General features: G+C 38.6%; 1 protein-coding gene across 2 annotated transcripts in view; it reads right to left on the reverse strand.

Moving 5' to 3' along the window:
• The window catches only part of BRIP1 (BRCA1 interacting DNA helicase 1), a 139427-nt gene that overhangs the window by 49154 nt on the left and 69488 nt on the right, over positions 1 to 20785 (reverse strand). For both annotated transcript variants that reach the window (XM_032779306.2, XM_032779308.2), the window contains exon 15: positions 813 to 972. In XM_032779306.2, coding sequence (XP_032635197.1) covers positions 813 to 972 — 160 coding nt within the window. The remainder of the gene's footprint in view (positions 1 to 812; positions 973 to 20785) is intronic.

Genomic DNA, 20785 nt, shown 5'->3' on the forward strand with positions numbered 1-20785 from the left:
GTTGCTGATGTGAACTTGAACCACTTGATTACTGATGGTGGTAATAAAACTTTCACAACCCCAATGAACGGTTCAAAGCTCCAATACATTTATGCAGAGAAAAGTCTCCTGAGATGTGCAAAGTGCCTGAGCCTGAAGTTGCCCCAGATTGGCATCCTAGCCCCTGGAGGACACATCTGTTACAAGAGTCCTTGTTAACTCTGGTGGTAAGAAAGGAACACCTCTGCAGACATTTTGGGGATCTATCCATCAACTCATGGACTGAAGCACTCTTGCAGGTTCGCAAATCAGCATGTCCAGAGACGATCTGCTTGGACGGTATACTGAGCAAAGCCAGGCCCATAGACACCTGAGGTGAAGGCTGGCAAAAGTCTGACTTGAGTGAACTGGGTGCACGCACATCTACGGTAGAACGTATATGTGCACAATCACTCAAAGAACAGGGCTCCTGTGAACAGGAGTATGTGATAATGTAATTAAAGATTGTATCTTATTATATATGCACAAGGAGGCCAAATAAAGGTTAATACTGGCATTTCTTAACTTCATAGTGCTTGACTTTGCATCCTTAATGTTATTTTAACAAATATTTTTGTGTGTGTAATATATTAATACATTACATACAAACCATCAGGCACAACTCCTCTAAAATCCAAAAATATCGTATCACAGTAAAATAAATTGTACATCACCATCTTAGTCTGACTTCAAAATATTTTAAAATATGAACCACACTTTCTACCTGAAAAGTCTATATTAACTACTTAATGTGAGTTAAAAATTCATTCAGAGAATCTCACCAATCCGATTACCTTTTCCTCCTTTATATTTTATTGCATCATAGTATATTTGGAGCAGTGCATCAAAGTCAGCCTTGTCTCCTCCTTGAGGCTCTGCAATGACTGTCTTAACAAGCTCCAAGTTTCTCCATAAGCCAGTATGCATCCAGCGATCTTTTAATTTGTCCAACAACTAAACAAACAAACAAACAAACAACAAAAAAAACAGAATGCCATAGTGAATATTGTCACCTAATTTTTCAAAAGACTCTAAAACATAACAAACAAGTCCCCAATAAAACACACAATAAAAATACCAATCACCACTTTATAAAATGCATATTATTCAGTATTTGTCAATATTAGTTGACACTGTGGAAATTTGTGCAATTCAATGTAAGCACCTGCATTTCGAAATTCAAACATTTATGCTCTCCACTGCTGCAACTCTATACTCACATCCTGCAATTCTCAAAAAAGAAATGAAATACCTTGTGACAGGTGTTATACCGATGGATTCTTAAAGTAATAAACAGAGTGGATGCACTTCAGTATAAGTACCTTTTATTTAGCAAAGGCATATGAAATGCACAAAAAGGCTAAAAACCACATTTTTTCATATATTTCTACTATATTTTATATATATATAAACTATAGACAACGTATAAATCTCCACAGATTTTTAAAAAATCTGAAATTTACCCATTCAATCCTATTATATCCTTCTCATTTTAAAAAGAAATAACTTCCACTCACTACCAGCAAAGAGTGTACTAGAATATCTTTATCCAGATCCATCAGAAAACATCTGCAAAGCCAATGTTCCACTTTTATGGATTACACAGTAATGTATTCAGAATTTTCTCTCTCTCCCCTTTGAGGAATTCACTCAAAGCCCCTACTGGCCCTTGATGACTTCAAGTTTGCCTTTTAACTGCCAGCTGCCATGACACCAGCAAGGCTACCTTCTGTATATAAAAACGCAGATTATGACTATAATTAATATTTGGCAAGGATAAAACAATTTCATGTAAAATTTACTTATTCCATTTTAATGGTGTTTGCCATATACAGGATCTTTCTCATATCTAGAAAAGGTATGCAAATGCTTTTATAAACATGATATGCACTCACACTATACATGAGTGCTATAGCAATACTTGTAAATAAAAATAAATAAAATACAACACACATCCATGCTTCATGGGAACTATGAACTCAAGTGCAGGGTTATAATGAAAAACAATAGCACTTCGGGTTGGAAAAACACAAATAAGAGTGGGGTATAATGCCAGAAACCATTAATGCCCACAGTTAGTCACTTTCTCTACCCAGGGGAATAATAGTTTTTGCAGGGCAAGGCAGTCTATATATGTTTTATTAAACCCTTTACATATGGACTCTCTAATGGTTCTATAAATGAAATGATATTTTCCTCCAAGAAAGCAGAAAATCTTGTTAGGCAAGTAGAATCTGCCATCTTCCCAGAAGCTGATGGATGTTTATTTGATTTTTTTTTCCCTCTTGTAATTTTAAAACAGTTGCAAGTTCTTCCCCAGGAGTTGTTTTTTTAGTATCTAGGCTTGGCTACCAACTCTGCTGTTTCTTGTTTTTTTAAGAGAGTCGCTGAAGCTCTCCAATATCTTGGAAGTATGGGAGAAGAGGTTTCCTCAGCATCTTTTACCATTTCTCTCCACTGCCTTGAGCTGTGGTCCTCATATCCTACTTCACAGATATGTTCCCTTTCCAGATTCCATTTTTCCATCTCGGGGCAGGCAAACAGGTTCCTATTCTATGCAACGAAGTCAAAGATTTGCTAAGGCTACATGAGTGTAATTTCCAAAATCTTAACCAAAGGGAAGTTGACAAGTTAAACTGCAGCAATCACACTGCTGCAGAACACTATGGGAAAACAGTCACTTTCTTTGCACTATTCCCTGGTTGACTGGTTTCTGAGGAATAGGTCCTTGGGAATGGGTGTGGAGTCTAAAGGAGAACACAAAACTATCAGTTAACTGTTCTCCTTTATATGCCCCATCCCAGGACCTGTCACTCAGAAATCCCTTACATTTAATATTTTAATGATGGTTTTAAATAGGCATCAAGCAGCATTTAGAGAGGGAACATTTGTGGAATTTAACAACATAGAGGATATGCAAAGAGCAGCCCAGGATAGGAAAGGATGATGGAACCTTTTTCATGCTCTAAGAGATGTCTGACAGTGCAGGAAGGATTCAGATAATAGCTTTGGATCTAATCAACAGTTAAATAACCGTTGGCTTTTATTACACTGCAAACTACAGCAATGAGGTGTTGCATCCTTCTTCTCATTTGTAATGGGCTTGTCATTGTGGTATTTAGATACTACATCATAATCTTCTAAAACAAGTGGATCTTGAGGTGCTTTCTTTAATCACCCAATGACTGTCCATAAACCTATTCTCCCACTGCCTATGTAACCACTAACCTTAGACAAATTTCCTGTACTCCACTGAAAGCTTGCAATTATAAATAAAAGACATACCCTTCGGAATTTCTGCATTTTCTTCACCTCATTTGTATAGGGAGGGTTTTGTAAAACTACAAAATGCATTTTATCAAACTTACCAGTCTAGCATCTCTGAATCAATTTAATTGCCACTTGGAAATGGTGTGTGGAGAAACAGCCATTAGGCTTTCCTTAATAAAAATCACAGTATTGGCACTATTGTTAGTGCAAAAAGTCAGAGATCCTCAGGGGACTAACATTGATCTAAAAGCCTTTTCCCATGCAGAGCTCTTCATGTGTTTGCTACCAGAATTTTCTTTTTGAATAAGCACTGCTTCAAAATCAAAGTGTGTCTCCAGTGGGCTGGAAACGTGTTTGAAGGGTCAAACAGAAGTTCTACACACAGTCAGCATAAAACTTCAGAAATGGAAAATACAGATGCACCCAACCCAGTGGTTTGGCAGCCAAGCTTCAAAAAACCCCAATTTTGATGAAACTCAAATGGATACAGTGTATTTGGGACAACAAGGACAACCACTTGTTCAGAAAGGGGCTCGTACCAGCCCATCCATTAACATATAAGAGAGACAAAAAATGCACAACATTTTTATAATATTGTATCGTATAACGTCTTCAGAATCAGTTAATCAATATAATTTCATTTACAGGTTATATAAAAGGGAGGTGGTCAGGAGGAGTTTTGGAGTAATTTTTCAAAACAGCTAAAATTCCATACTTTGAAATATTTCCCTTTAATTATAGGGCTTTAAATGTATATTTATCATGCAATAATAAATGCATCTGAAAAATCTTTTAGTTAAAAAAATTATGGCCAAGTGATAATGCTCTACACTGCCATGCTGCAGTTCTGGGTTCTATTTTTAGTTATGGACAGCAAGGGTTGGGGTTTCTGGGGAAGTGTGGGACAAAAATTAATTTATGTCACTCCCTATAACTGATTATGCTGATTGTTTCCAAAAGGAGCCCTAAAATCCAGTCTACATTCAGCTGTGACAAAAGGACCTGGAGATCAGGGGTATCAAACAAAGGGAAAAAAGGAATGCCTCATGGCTCTGACACATGAAGAGGATCACGGTGAACTTTTAACTTACTGGAAGTTTAAGTATATAATTTTGGTTCCACTCTTGGGAAGTTACAAACTGTCTCAAGTCTATTAGAAAAACTTATTTCTCCTCCCCTGCCTCCAACTCAAGACAATTTTGGAAGAGTCTTTTAACCTTACAATACCAAAAGCATTTTAAAGAACTGCAGCTGCACGGAAACTGTGTCCAGCTGCAATTCTCTGTACACTTACATGGTGCACAAGTATTTCATCAATGATTACGAAATTCACGGAGAGACAAGAGAGGCTGTCAACCTGAATTTGTGCTCTTCAAGCCCTTTGATAATTTATAAATTGTGAAGATGGTCATAAATTCCACAGGTTCATGAAATCAACCACAAGCATCAGACCAAGGAAAAGGCATGCAAGGGCAATTCCAGCTGCCTGGGAATCTTACTGGGGAGGAGGGAACAAAACCAGACCACAGTTTACTTTAAAAAAAAAAAAAGTTTATTTCCACACTGTTTTTTTTCACCTTTCAAGTTAGTGCTCTATTCACATTTGGCTGAGTTGCACATAAAACTCTTCCAGATAACCATATAAAAATAAAAATATTTGGGAATACTAATTTCAAGCATAAATCTAATAAGGTTTTATAATGTTCTAAGTTCATACTACAATAATCAAGATTATTCCAACATTTCAATTACAAGAACTGATTATAAACAGATTCATCATTAAAAAAAATCACAAGGGACAAGATGACTGCTGCTTATAACAGATTTTTTGAAGTAATTCAGTAACAAATCTTTAATCATTTTTATGATATAGAATTTGCAAAAAAAAAAAATCAAAATCATTAAAACTTAACTTTGCAATAATGTTGTTGCTTTTTATAAACATTAAAAGTTGCTTCCTTTTGCCCAGAACATGTGATAAGCACTTTAACGCTTTTTAAAACACATTCATTTGTTTTGTTTTTTTTAACAAAAACAACAAAAATCAGACTGTACCAGAGGTGGAATATTTTTAATAGCTTTGCTTTAAATTTTATACTAGGTTATATTTAACTACATTTTGTACATTGCCTTTTTCTGTCAGATGGGAAATTACATATTCACATTTCTGTATTTGTCTGACAGCTCTTCTTTTTTTACTGATCTCTTTGCTGTGTTTTCATCAGTCCAGATCCCAAAACATTAGCCATAAACCTCTATTCTATTTTAAGCTCTATAATACCAGTTCATGAAGAGACTGATGTATTCACTTGCCTAGGCCACAAAATGAGGCAATCACCACTGGAGAGGTCAATTTAAAAGTTCATTTTAACTAAAGTGGTGCCTATCCAGCACTCCTTACTGACTCCAGCAAAGCTGCAATTAAAATCAATGGTAGTTTTAGTTTTGCCTGCGTAAGGAGGTACGTGTTTGCCATGAGCTCAGCAAGTGAAACAAACTTAACTTGGTAAGCACGTGTTCAGTTTTTTCATATGTAAATTTACTATTTGTGAAAGATGCTTAGTTACCCTAGAAACTGAAGTTTTCTTTTCATTCACTGAAGTGGCACAGCATGGGCTACAGCAGTGAAAGTTTTCCCAAAGTGCTCATCCCTAACCTGAGAAACCATAACTTTGGGTGAGAAGGTAGTTCAATCTCCATGGTGATTCAATTTTTGGCCCCACTAATAAAACTGCCAATAATGGTACCAATTGCCACCTGTGGTGGTGAGTTTTGTTTCTCAAAGAACAGGACAGACCAATATTCTAACACAAATTTTCAACAACTGCCAACATGGCCTGGATTTGAACTGCTGACGTACGAGTTCTACATTCCACCGATCAACTACTGTACCACCAGAAGTCTTGCACATCAGTTGTTATAACTACTAACTGTATGTAAAATACCGTGGCCAGCTCTTGCAGGACCATTTGGTATAACTGCAAAAACATTATACTTTCTACAAATACAAGGCTCTTTAACAATCATTTCAGCCAATTTTTTTAAAAACACAAATTTATATGTTTTCTTCACAGGGATAACCATAAAGTATGTTTTATTTCTCACATCCCCTTCTCTCCTGCCATTTCTTCCCCTCTCCCTCCTCCACTGTATGGTTCTGCGCAATTCCAAAAAGTAAATCTTTTGTTCTCAGACACTACTCACATTTTGGCAGAGAAAAGAAAGGAGTGGCCACTGGGAAAAAGGTTTTTCTGAGCATAGAATCTTTCACACTCCTGCTCTGGGTAGACAGGTGTCAAGAGGAAATGCAGTGTTCTTTTCTTACTATAGAATGTCTCTATACATTTGGACCATCTGCAAGAACTAGTCCAGGTTGCTCACATATCAAAGAATGAATATAACTACATCTACATCAGCTGCCTTTTTCCCTGCCTCTCAGAAGAGACCTATGCATAGCCTAAGCAGACAGGATCTTAAAATGGTGAAGTTCTTATTTTCCATGAAAGTAATCCTCTGATGATCTCAGGATACTGACATTTTTACACTGAATCTAGTTCCACTGGTATTACATCTCCTTTAATAAACTTTCATGACGATGACGTTTGCTGAGCCATCTATTTATCTGCAGCTGTTAACTTTTTGTTCAAACTACTTTCCTACTGGCCTTAGACCCTAATCAGTCCTCCACAGTGGTTATACGTTCTAGCTTTGAATTTAAGAATGAATGTAGTGTCTACATTGTCATTTTTTGCAATTATTATTTTTAGTTTTTCTCTTAGGGAACTGCTTGATGTTACAGAAGGAATGAGACACTGGTAAAGCAAATAGATCTTTATCCAAATCTCACATTCCTTCTGACATTTTAAAATTTCTTCCAGTGTTATGAAGAAAGATCACACAAACTTTTAATATTCTTAACAGGTGGGCCTCTGTATTGTGGAATCTTCTGCCCTCTTGTCCTGCTTTCTTTAAGCACATGCCAAGAGAAAGCTCCTCTCAACAGGAAATCCTTACTATTAAGTGCTATCCCAAGAGACTCATGCATTTAGACCTTTCGCACCCTACTGCAAAAACAGAATCAGTTTAAAGATAAACCTTCTCACACCAGACAGATATTTGTAAACTTCAAGAACTCATTTGAAAAATAAAATCTTTTTCAGTTTTGAAATACTGTATCTATATTTCTCAAGAAACAATTTTCTGCAAGCAAACACTACCAGATATTCTTCCCATACAACCTTATGACCAAGACTTGACAGATATCTGCAAACTCTAGGAAACTTGGGGTAAAATCTGGGCTGGCCCACACAAGCTTGGCACATATAATGTGTTAAAAAAAAAAGACAACACAACTACATAATTAAACTAAATTCTGTACATGGTGAAAAGCTCTGTGCTATGAACAAGGTTAGGATCACTGTGTGCACACACTAGCACAATAAAAGGTGAATAATTCATCATCATTTTTGAAGAAAGAGTATGCATCACTCAACTTGGGTGGAACACAAGGGATTTCACTGGTATGATTTTTCTTTAGGGACAATGACAAAGTGCCGCTCACCAGCAGGAAACTGAAGCACTGAACTGTGTTCCATGTGCCATAAATCAACACTGCAACCTACAGGATGTCTCTCTGGTACCAACATACCATCAATTTTTCAATAAGCCCCTTAAATAATGGAAAATATGAATGGCGACAACAGTAATGAAAAATGAAATGTTTTGCATGCTAAAGACTCCAGAATAACAGTTAATATTTTGCTTCCATTGTTAAAAGTTGTCATTTATGCAAAATCTGTACTTTCCCCCAATATAATTTACATATTTTTTCTCAAAACAAATTGGCAAACTTTTGAAACACTGAATCATTTAGAGCTATCTCAGTTATCTCTAAGCAATTTGGCTCTCTTGTGGTTTTTAAGTCAACTAAGACAACAGCTTTCTGTGTTACGGTAGTACGTGTGTGTATAAACATTTACCTTAGGCTATCTATATTGTTTTGCTTGCTAATGAGACAATAACCTTTTTTACAAAGAATGCTGCCAGTGAAAGTATTTTTAAAAGAACTATTTAGAAGTTGTTTCCAAATCAAACATGACTTTTAACTTATATATTCTGTAACAAGGTTAGCATTCCACACTGCTGTCCTCTTCCTCACCAGTTGTCAAAAAAACAAGTTCAATCATCCGTTGACCTCTTTTTTCCAGAAGAAAAAAACAAAGAAACAAAAAAATGAGAGAGAGAGACAGACAAGATTGGCTTAGTGGCACATTAGCAGTGAAGCACAGTGTCATATGGGAAAACTGGTTCAAAACAGACTTATAGTCCTAGGCTTTGGGCCAACCAAGCCTGAGAAGGCTGTGCAGCTGACACAGTAAACTGAAGTAGCTGGATGTGTGTCATGGGGAACTGATTCCAACAGTGGGAGAGTAATAGCAGGATCTTTTAGTCTCCTTTTCCTGTTAATAGAAAAAATAATTAACTAAGCATTTATATAGCATTTTTTATCTGTAGAGCTCAAAGCACTTTATAAAGGTGGGTATGATTACCCCCATTTACAGAATGGGAAATTGATGAGAAGAAAAGACAAGGTTAAGCAATTTGCCTAACATCATATAGCAAGTCAGAGACAGAACTCGATGTAAAAAACTCCCATTTTCAATCCCTGATCACCAAGAGTTTTGTGTAGTGGTCAACTCTGACTAGGTAATGTGAAGGAAAGTTAATACAATTCTAAAGGAAAAATATCAGACTAGCCTCTCAAAGCTGGTTAAAAACCTCTGGTGTGTGGGGGTGGGGTTAATCACCTAACATAATTTAGGCTAATTCTGGGCCCAAGTTACAGAATGCAAGCAATGTTAAAATACTGAAATGCAAAGCAAGGAAAACTTTCTACAAGTAAGCCAATGCAAATGATGATCCCTCATCAATGTTATCAATATTAGTAGCATGTGCTTCAGTCAACAGCAATTAATCAAGTAGAAGACACTAAGGAACTAGTCTTACCCACCAAGAAACTACATAATTTAAGGACTTCATTAGAAGGAAAGTTTAAAACAGTTAATAAACACTGTGTCTACATCCCTGTAGTTCAAACTGTGGGGCACTGTAGATAAGACCAATGTATCTAACAATACTATTTTATAAAGTGAGATCAGATAGGATTTCTTAGAGATTAAAGCACGAATTACAACAGGGATAACAAAAAAGCGTTACCCACCTCACAATGTTCATGTACAACGACCTTGTTAAGGAGAGAAAACTGAAGGCCAGACTCTCAGATGGTGTATGCTGATGCAAGTCCATGAATTTCAGTGGAACTGCGCTGATTTTTACCACTTAAGAATCTGTCCTAAAGCCTTTAAAGAGTTAAATAAGGGCCCAAAACATACATATGTAGCAGGAAAGGAATTAGCAGTCCTTATCTATTTTGTATGATTTTTTTCAGCAGTTATATTTAACATACACTAGGATCCTACACTGTTTATGTCAAGAGATGCTTCTACATTCCTGCAAGGTAGGAAATCTGAAAAGGAATAGCAGTGATTTGAGAATTCTGATTTTGAAAAATTATTTCTCTGACCAGACTTGAACCCAGTGATCACACTTAGAAGGAAGGAAGTAGATAAATTATAAGGAATTTCAAACTCAAGATACTGAAATTGTATAGCGGTCCAGCAAAAATCGTCATTTAGTCATCCTAAATCATTGTTTTGAAGACATTAAATAAGACTTTCGCTTGTATAGACACTGTGAGCAAAGATATCAGTGCAAAGTTGGACAGATGAACTGTTTTCTTGGACAATATACCTATGAGAAGCCTAGTAAACTCTGAATCTACACAAGAGAAAGTGACACTGACCAACTGTACAGGATCAGAATCTAATTGACGTCTTCCTTTGTTTGGATGTGGAATGACGACATTTTGGTTGCTTTCAACAGTCATATAAAGAACTGATGAGGTATGGAAAATGGTGACGTTTTTTCTTTATACTGAAATTATCTGTAAATATTTATACTAATAACCACCCACTCCCCCTTTCCCTATCTTGGTGTAAGATCCATCTCCTACAGTAAACAGATATAGTAATATTTTGTACTGTTCTTCATGACTTTCAATGCAAGAATTTTCAAGCAATTCATAAACATTAAGCCTCACAACAAACTCCTTTTACAAACAGGTAAAGCTGAAGCATGAGAGACTGAGAGTTGGTCAAGATCACTCATTAAGTCAGCAGCAGAGCCAGGAATGGAACCTAGGAATCCTGACTCCAAGTCCTGATCTAACCACCAGCCAATATTCTTTCTCTGAACAGTATCTTAGCACAGTAAGAAAAAGAAGCCCATGTTTTCTCCCTTTTGTCTACCAAGCAAAAAGAACTATAATACAGTCAGAAAGAACAAGGCAGCATTATTCTGGATAGTCATTCATTAATTGTCGATTTATTTACATCCTTTGAGTTTACGCACTGTATTAATATGATCAACATTATACAAGTGTTGAGTATGAAAAATCTGTTTTCTTGCAACTCTTTATATTTAAACAATTTAAATTTTTTTTGTGAATTTGCCATATGCATTAGAATGTACTGAATATACTATACCACTGACTAAATTTTAACGTAAAGATAAACTACTTCCCACCTGATTTGGAGCTTAGTTTTAGGCATGGATATAAAAGGCCTATTAACTTCACATTAAAGTAGAACAAAAAAAATTTACCAAGACACCCAAATATATGATTTTTAATAAGTGAAACAATTCAATTTTTTTATGCTCATGCACAATATGCTGCTTAAATATGTATTCTCAGTGCTGTTTTCTCTTTTGTGTAGGAGTTACATCCATCAAGGTGACAACAGACCCCTTAGACTCTTGGTTAAGATTGTTCGTGTTTACTACACAGACGCACACAAATTAGGATTTTATATATGAATTTAGAGATAGTGTAAAATAAAACTGAAGGGTTCCCCTCCCCCTCCTTCCAAAAGGACAGCATAGCATGGGCTGAAACAGTGCAAACCTTTTCATTCTGTCTCAAATATGACCTGGATAGAACACTGAGGGAGGAAAAGTCAATCTAGTCTATATGCTAAACAATCCTTTGCCTCCGTCCTAGGCTCTCAGATAGTGATGCGTACAGTTATAAGAAACTAGAGACAGTCTATAGGATGAAAATTAATATTTGCATTCGGGGTGTGCGACACCTGTCCACTGAGCTGTATGAATGTTGACACAAAGCAATCTATATAAATTCACAAGGTCATGGAAAACTATCAATACTGCAATAATTGTTTAACATTGCAAATTTATCTGCTTTAGCTGACATCTTACCTTTGTTCATTAATGCATTAATAATAAACCTCAGACAGGAGTTTGAATATAAACATCATAAGATTGTGATCAGTCTACTGGTACATTGATTTTTCACATCTCAATCACATCAGGCAGTGAACCTTTAAGAAATGCCAAAGGGAGCGGGAACTCTGTAGGCTGCAGTGGTATAGAACAATGGTAAGGTCAAAGCAACCGAGGCAAGATGTATACAGCAGTTTTATTTAACAAAGAAATGTTTCTAGGTTGCACTCTTATTTATTGCTAATGCTTGTTTTTATTCCTGCTCTCTTTTCAGTAGAAAGCACTTGAGGGAGAAAAATTTAATGACTGCAAAATATTATTATTTACTACTAGACTCGTTCAAAAACTGAGTGTGGCACATGTCTCGAGTGTGACAAACCTCATTTCCCATGCAATTCCTGCTTAAATAGTAAGAACAATGTGCAAGTAAAATGTGCTAATCAGACCATGCGTTAAGCAAGATGCTCCAATTCAGCTTGCTGCAATTTAACAAGAAGTGAGAAACAATAATGGACTTTTACTTTATTTTCCTGATGCTATATGTTCAAGATATTTCAACTAACAGTGTAATAAAATATTAAACTACCCTGCTATGCAGGGTGTGAAATTCAGGTGGAAAAAAAAAACCTCATCTACCAGTATATCATGTAATTTTTTAGACATTATGTCTAATAATCTGCCACTGACTGTCACTGTAGATTCCCCTTTATGTGCCGTGCAGATGTTGTTAGAAAGTATCTGCCCCATGTAAAAAGCAAGTGCCACAGGCACTTTAGAAATTGCAAGCCCCAGCTGATCACAGTAATTGTTCAATAAGCTGGAAAAGGTATCCACAACCCTTCCCCATGTATGATATGAGGATAGGATAGCACCCAAACCATACCTCAAAGTCTCCCAAGAGTCAACAGCATCACATTAGCATTATGCAAAGGAGGCAGCCAATTAGGAAAGGGCTTGGAGAGAGCTAATCGAGAGAAGGTTTCGAGATACAGCCAATCAGGGCCAGGTTGGGCCATATAAGAAGGGCTGCTGAACAGAGCAGCTTCAGTCACTCTTTGGAGTTCAAGGAGTGAGGACTGGCTGCCCTGAAGGCAGAAGAAGAGACAGCACCATGGTCCAAGCAGCACTGGGTGGGGTCAGGGGAGCATGAGTGAGCTCCTGGTTGACACTGCCAGACTGAGGCCCTGACACAAGGGCGGAGAAGGTGCTAGGGCTGCAGGGAAGTGGCCCTGCAAAACAGATGACAGGGGTTGGAGATGACACAGTGCATGACTGCTGATCCCCACATCTCTTGGGCCCCCGTTGCCACTGACGCAGGTGGCTAGACCCTGCACTGTAGCCTGCCACTGTAGCCTGCCACTGGCCAGCCTGCACTGTAGCCTGCCACTGAGGCAAGAGGTTGGACAAAGGACTGACAGCCTCTCCCAGAAGGGGAGCATGGGACGAGAACTGAGTGGGGAACAGCCGGAGGGCTGTGTCCTGAGAGGACACCGCTGTCCTGAGAGTGACAATGGCTCTCATGGCAGAAGCGACAGTGCTGAGATGCCACTAGATGAAGGCACACCAGCGAACCAGAGTTAATTCCCAGGACGGCCAGCAGGAGGTGCTGCAGTGGTGAGTCGAGCCCTGTTACAATGGCAATACACTGTAAAAATATTTTTTTCCACAGAAGATACAGTGACAGTGATTAAACTCATATCCTGACTCAAACCCTAAATATAAAGGATAAAATCATCTTTATAGACAGCTAGTAAGTCACATATAAATTAAATATAATCTAAATACACTCACTTCTCATTGTAGCACCACCCCAGAATGGAAAGCATTTAGGATATTACAGAAATGTGTTCTTGAACGTTCAGAATGGAGTTTTCCCTGGGTTCCCAACTGCAGTAAAGTAGATATATATGACAAGGACTGTTGCAACAGACAGCTGTATAAGGCAATATGCTACATTATTACAACTCTACTAAAAACAGCAAAGATGAGTTAAAAGTGAACTTAATTATTTTAAAGTTTACAAACCCAAATCTTTAACAGAATATGATGAGATTTAAGCTACAAATGAACACATTTTAGAATGAACTATCTGAAATTTAGAGATAGGGAAAAGTAGAGACCTCCTTTATTCAGGGTTACAGTAATGTAATAGTTATCACATAGTCACCACAGTTATTCCTGTGGTGTTTCAGATGCTCTTCTCATTGCATAGTGACTGTTGTCTAACACTTTTTATCTCAAGACCAAACTTTGGGTCTCTTTATTATTATATTACCGTAGCACTTGCAGGCCTAAAGTGGCGGACCAAAAGCCCAGTGTGCTAGGTGCTGTGCAGACAAAACAAAAAATTCCTTGCCCTGGCTTTCAATATCTTGGGTCTTGATTACTGCATTATACTCTTCTCTAGGCTTGATAAATTCAGTCTTACCCTGCTCATGTCCATTGCTGCAAAGATCATTCTCTAGCCCATTGCTTTGACCATACTACTCCTCTCTTTGCGTCACTCCTCCAGCTCCCCTTTCTACAGTACATCAAACATAAGTCATTTGGGAAGGAACTGGAGGATCATCATGTATTGATCATTGTGACTGGCCGTGACTGCAGGTTTTCACTGTAGTTCCCTTGGGTTAGCAATATGGAGGATAAGCTCATTCATAGTCTGCCCTATGCAGTAGGGAATGGTATCTGCCTTGCTATGTGTCACAAATAGAGGCAGGTAGATGTGTGAACCCAGAGCGTGTTATCAGAAACAGCATTTGAACCCAGGTTAAGACTGCAATGAAGACAAAATGTTTTGTCCAATAACACCTTTTCAGCTTATTTAAAAGCTTGCAATGTTTAAGTCTAAATATGCTAAAAAATATCTCTCCTATGAATTAATGATTAACTTCACACACTGACATAATTACAGTAGCTGTGGGTAGTGATGCAGGGCAGGACTTCACTCTTTTTAAAAAAGGTTCCTGTCATGGTATAATTCCCCACTCTGAACCTTAGCGTCCAAAAGATGGGGTATCAGCATGAATTCCTCTAAGCCCAATTACCAGCTTAGTACTTGTAGCGCTGCCACCAACCAGGAATTCCAGTGCCTGGTCACTCTGGTCTGCAAAACCTTGCCGGGGAACCCCAAAGAACCCAGATCCTCTGGATCTATCACAATGGAAAGTAATTCTTTTCTTCCCACCATTGCCTCTCCCAGGACTCCCTCCCTGGGTTACCCTGGAAGATTCACTGACTGATTCAAAACTCCTTGAATCTAAAAACAGAGAGGAAAATTCAACCTTCTCTCCCTTCCTTCTCTTTCCTCCTCAGAACTCTCCCTGAGAGAGAAGTAATCCTAACGACAGAGAGAATATTAACCTCTCTCTCCCCCCTTCCCTCCTTTCTCCCACCAAGTCCCTGCGTGAATCCAGACCCAGTCCTCTGGGTCTAACCCAGAATAAAAAAAACAACTCACGGTTCTTAAAACAAGAAAAGGCTTTTAATTAGAGAGAAAAACAGTAAAAATATTCTTTGTACATTTAAGATGGATTAGTACAGGGTTTTTCAGCTATAGAACTGCGGAATACCCTCCCAGCTAAGTAACGAGTACAATTTAAATCCTTTCAGCCAAAATACAAATTTGGAGACTCCTCCCAGCCAAATACACAATTGAACTTCTTCCAGCCAAATGCACAATTAAAGCTCCTTCCAGCAAATGCACAATTTGCAAATAATGAAAACAAACATAAAGCCTAACTCGCCTTCATCTACCTAGTACTTACTATTTTGAACTTATAAGAGCCTGTTCGGAGAGACTGAGAGAAACCTGGTTGCACGTCTGTCACTCTCAGAACCCAAGAGAACCAACCCCAGAAACTAACAAAGGGCACACACAACTTCCCTCCCTTAAGATTTGAAAGTATCCTGTCCCCTGATTGGTCCTCTGGTCAGGTGACAGCCAGGCTTACTGAACTTGTTAACCCTTTACAGTCAAGAGATATAAAGTACTTCTGTTCTATTAACTCCTACTATCTGTTTATGACAGTTCCCTTCAAGGATTCAGAATTATAAGGTATGTGACCCATCTGAATATTGCTTTATATGGTCAATACTACACTGATAATTACTAAAAGCTTGTTAGGTTGCACTCTAGATCCATTTCAAGGTCCTGGTAATTATCTCTAAAGAGCAAGGTAAGCCTTTAATAGGCAATTCAAAGACCACCTCTTCTTCCATACTCAAATGCAGTGGCTGAGTTAATGGAAGATGTTTCAACTAACAGACCTCAGAGTTCAGAATCCTTGGCTATAGAATACTCCACCACTGAAGATCAGGATGAGTTAATCTCTTGGCACTTATAAGGTCCAGTGCAAAACTCATGTTTTCAAGATGATCTTCCACAGATAAAGTGATGTGGTGACAACATTTCTCATTAAAAGATGTACTAAGCTCACTTATGAAGGTGGCTTTTGGTAGGGAGGACAGTAATGAGAATCTTCAGATATATAGAATTTTTTTATATAAGGCTTAGCTATCATGTTGATGAGTACATTAAAAATAAAACACATTGCACAAAGAACCAAAAAAAGTGAAAACTGACAAATGTTATAGACTGTTTTACTTTCACTGCAGTCACAAATAAAGAATAAAACTGAAATTACATGGTGCCTGAGAAATAACACCAAGGTAATTATAAAGAGAGAGCGAGAGAGACATAGAAGTGGTCACAGCAAGACAAAGAATGCTTCCTACAAAAAGGTAGCTCATGTAATCTTAATAAGGACAAAAGTTCTTGAGAAGTGTTGGCTTTTTAATCCAGTGACTAGTGTCGTCCTAAGTGATGAAAAATGCTGCGTGTTCTGATACGGTGAACAAATGAGAGTCTCTTACCCCTTCTTCTCACAAAAGGAAGCAGCTATATTGAGAAGCTTCTTACCTAATATGGCTTTTGTTGCTATACTCCACTGGGAGAAATGGAAAGTTTGCTACTTGATGATTTCCTTTCTGTGACTGATCTCTGCCCCAGTCCAAGACATTTTAGTTGTTTGTGGCAGAAGAGATGTACATCAAATGTCTCGGACTGGGGAAGAAGTCAGGATCCACAAAACACCCAGGTTTTGGAAGGAAAGAGGAATTACAAACAGAGCATACAATCTCCTGATGGGCGACTGATCCTCCAACCCGAACTATATTGCCTTTTCTAAACCAGCCCAGATGTTTGCACCACTCCTCCATATAAGCAGGTTTGTATGCCATCAGAGCTTCAGATTTCTATTTCTGCTACAGGATTTCCAAAAAGAAAAGAGGAAGTTAACTCCATCCCATTCTCCTTGAACAGTTTACGTTACCATTCCCTCAAAAGATTTTCATACCCTTTGGAATCCTCAGATGCTTTTTGGAATTCTCTCATTATTTCTGCTGGTAAAGAGAAGGTTTAGATCAAGGCCTACTTATTACGGCCATGCCATAACAAATACATATATTCTGCTGAAACTCCAGTCACTTTTCAAGAGATGTTTTTGTCAGGGATTGACAGGAAAAGGGTTAAATAAAATATCTGATATCAACCAATGGATTAGGGTCACTTTTTTGCGATTGCTCTCTCAGTATGAAACCTGGATGGTCAATACCTGTGCTAGCCATTAGTAGTAACCAACCAAGCAAAGAAACCAACTTGACAGATTAAAAAATGATCTGAGGCAAGTGAAGAAATAATAACGGTTCTGTACAACAAAACAGATATCAGCTTTAAAAAATTTAAGTTATTTTTTACAGTTCTGTACTTAACAGCATTTCAGTTATTCATTTGAAGTGCTATTCTGAACCTGTTTTGCCTTTCTGAGCCAAATGAAATATGGTTGCTGCGGGTCTCCTGGATGGTACAGAAATTGATTTTACAAGGATGTGAACTGTCAGTTCCTTCCTAAATTGAAGACTGACGGAATGACTTGAATGAACGGATGGCATTAAAGTAGGGGGCTTACAACAGACTATGTGAGGACAGAAATTGTATTACTAGTTACAGACGACTTGTTGTTTAATTTAGCAGAGTGTGTGCAAGTAACATATACGTTCACTAATTCCTGTCTCCAGTCCTCCATACTGGGCATTGTCGAGGATTATCCGGCCTTCTGACTACTACCCCATGCTACTTATCCATGTGGGCACAAATGATACTGCGAGGTGTGACGCTGAGCGGATCAAGAGTGACTACAGGGCTCTGGGAGTACGGGTGAAGGAGTTTGGAGATGAGGAAGGACTCTAGGCAGAGAGGCGTTCACCGTTTCGAGGAGGGAAAAGACGGCCTATTTGCAACACAGACTGGCTAACGCTAAGGAGGAGGGGCTTTAAACTAGGTTCGATCAGCGGACAGGGTGAGGCAAAGCCCACAGGTAAGTGGGGAAAGCAGGAAGACCTAGAGATGGGTCAGAAACAGAGGGGAGACGTAGGCTATATGGCAGAGAGAAAGGAAGGGTTGGGGCAAAACTGGGAGGCAGATCAAATCAGTATCTTAGAATGGCCTATTATACAATGGCGAGAAGTATGGTAATAGCAGAAGAACTGGAAAGTGCAATAATATAAATACAACTAAGAACATTGTTGGCATCACTGAACTGGTGGGATAATATACATGATGGAAATGTTGGTGTGGATGGGTATAGTTTGCTCAGTGAAGGATAGACAGGGGAAAAAGGGAGGAGAGGGTCCTCTATATATTAAAAAAATGTACACACCTCTGGACTAGGTGGAGATGGACATAGGACGCGAAGTGTTGAGAGCTCCCTGGGTTAGGAAAAAGGGGAAAAAACAAGGGGATGTCGTGGCTAGGAGTCTTACTACTACAGGCTACCTAACCAGGGTGGAAGACGGTGGATGAGGCTTTTTTAAAGACAACTAACAAAATCATCCAAAGCCCAAGATTTGTGTGAGGGGGACTTCAAATCTAATCCAGCATATATTGTTGGCGAAAATGCGTAGGCACAGACTATCCAAATAGTTCCTGGACCTGGCATTGCAGACAAGCTTTTTAATCAAGAACCTCAGTTAGAAACAAAAGCTACTGAGGGGAAGCGTTCTAGACTTGATTTTAACAATATAAGGAGGGAACTTGTGAGAAATGAAAGTAAAAGGAAGCTTGGGTGAAAGTGGTATGAAATCATAGGAGTTTGCAATTCTAAGGAAGGGGAGGACAGCAAAATAAGACATAGGATTCAGGGAGGCGATTTTGTTAAGCTCAGAGAGCTGATAGGTAAGGTCCCATGGAATCAAAAGGAGGGGAAAAACAACTGAGGAGAGTTGGCAGTTTTCAAAGGACACTATTAAGTGGCCCAAAAGCAAGGCTATTCGATGGGAGTTGAAAATAGAAAAATGTGGCAAAGACGCACCTGGCTTAACCACAAGACTTTGCCTGACCTACAAGAATAAAAAGGAGTCATATAAAAAAATGGAAAAAACTAGTCAGATTAGCAAAGGATGAATATAGCCAACAGCAGAATGCAGGCGCAAAATTAGAAAGCAAAGGCAGAAAAAAAAAAAAAAAAAAAAAAAAAAATACAAATGAACGCAAACTAAGCCTATGGGAAATAGAAGGGAAGCAAAGAAGACTTTTTATCAATACATTAGAAGCAAGAGGAAGACCAAGGACGGGGTAGGGATCCCACTGTCAGTGAGGAGGGAGAACAGTAACAGGAAATTGAAATGGCAGAGATGCTTAATGACTTCGTTCGGTCTCACTGAGAAAGTCTGAAAGGAATGTCTAACATAGTGAATGCTTATGGGAAGGGGGTAGGTTAGAATGATAAAAACTATAAAAAAGACAAGTTAAAAATCACTTAGAGAAGTTATGGGCCTGCCACATCACGACAGTACCATATGAATGCATCCTAGGAATAACTCAAGGAGTAAAAGAGGAGTATCTGAGCGCTCTAGCTATTATCTTTGGAAAGTCAGGAGCGGGAGAAGATTCCAGAAGACTGGAAGACCCGGGCAATATAATGCCCCAGCTATAGGTAGACAACCCCACGGGACACGACCAGTTAGTTAACTTGAGGGGAAGATAAGGGCGTATGACGCCTACACTGGAGGAGGTGGAAGAACGTTAAAAGCTGGGAGAACAATTGTCAGCCCAATCTGATAGTATTCTTTGATAGGATAACGAGCCTGGGATAAGAGAGAAGTCGGTGGATGTGGTATAGCATACTTAAGTAAGGCATTTGATACGGTTCACATATACCTATCGAAACTAGGCAAACTATAATTAGATGGGGCTGACTAATAAGTGGTGCATAACCGTACTCAAGAGAGTGGTTATTAATGGCTCCCAAATCCAGATGGAAGGATACAAGTGGGGTTTCGCAGGGCTCTAGTTTTTGGACGCCGGGCTCTGTTCAATATTATCATCAACGACTTAGAGTGCATAGAAAGTACGCTATTAAGTTTGTAGGACGATACCAAACTGGGAGAATTCAATTGCTTCAGCAGGACAAGGGTCAAAATTCAAATGATCTGGACAAACGAGAAATGGTCTGAGTTAAAGCTGGATGAAGTCAAGGAAAGACAAAGGCAACGTGCCTCGCACTTAGGAAGAAACAACAGTTTCACACATACCCAATGGGAAGAGACTGTCTAGGAAGGAAGTATGGGCAGAAAGAGATCTAAGCTAGGGTCAAGTGGATACACACAAGCTAAATATGAGTCAACAGTGTGATACTGTGAAAAGAAAGCAAACGTGATTGCTGATGATAGACAGGATGGTATGTAAACAAGCACAAAGGTCATCTTTGCGCGATCTACTCTGCGGCTGGTTAGGCCTCACTGAAGTATTGTGTCAATTCCGGGCACCGCATTTCAACGAAAGAATGTGGAAAATTGGAGAGGTCCAGAAAGAGCAACAAGAATGATAAGAGGTCTTGAGAACTATGATAACTAAATGAAGGAAGGTAAAGAATTGGGTTGTTAGTTTGGAAAGAAGAAGACTGAGAGGGGACATGATAGCAGTTTTCAGGTATCTAAACAGGGTGTCATCAGGGGGGGAAAAGAGGCAGAGAAAACTTGTCACCCTTAGGCCTGCTAATGATAGACAAGAAGCAATGGGCTTAAACTGGCAGCAAGGGAGTTTAGTTGGACATTAGGAAAAAGTTCCTAAACTGTCAGGGTA

This window comes from Chelonoidis abingdonii, chromosome 20 (assembly GCF_003597395.2).
Source record: "Chelonoidis abingdonii isolate Lonesome George chromosome 20, CheloAbing_2.0, whole genome shotgun sequence".
In the NCBI taxonomy this organism is placed as follows: Eukaryota; Metazoa; Chordata; order Testudines; family Testudinidae; genus Chelonoidis; species Chelonoidis abingdonii.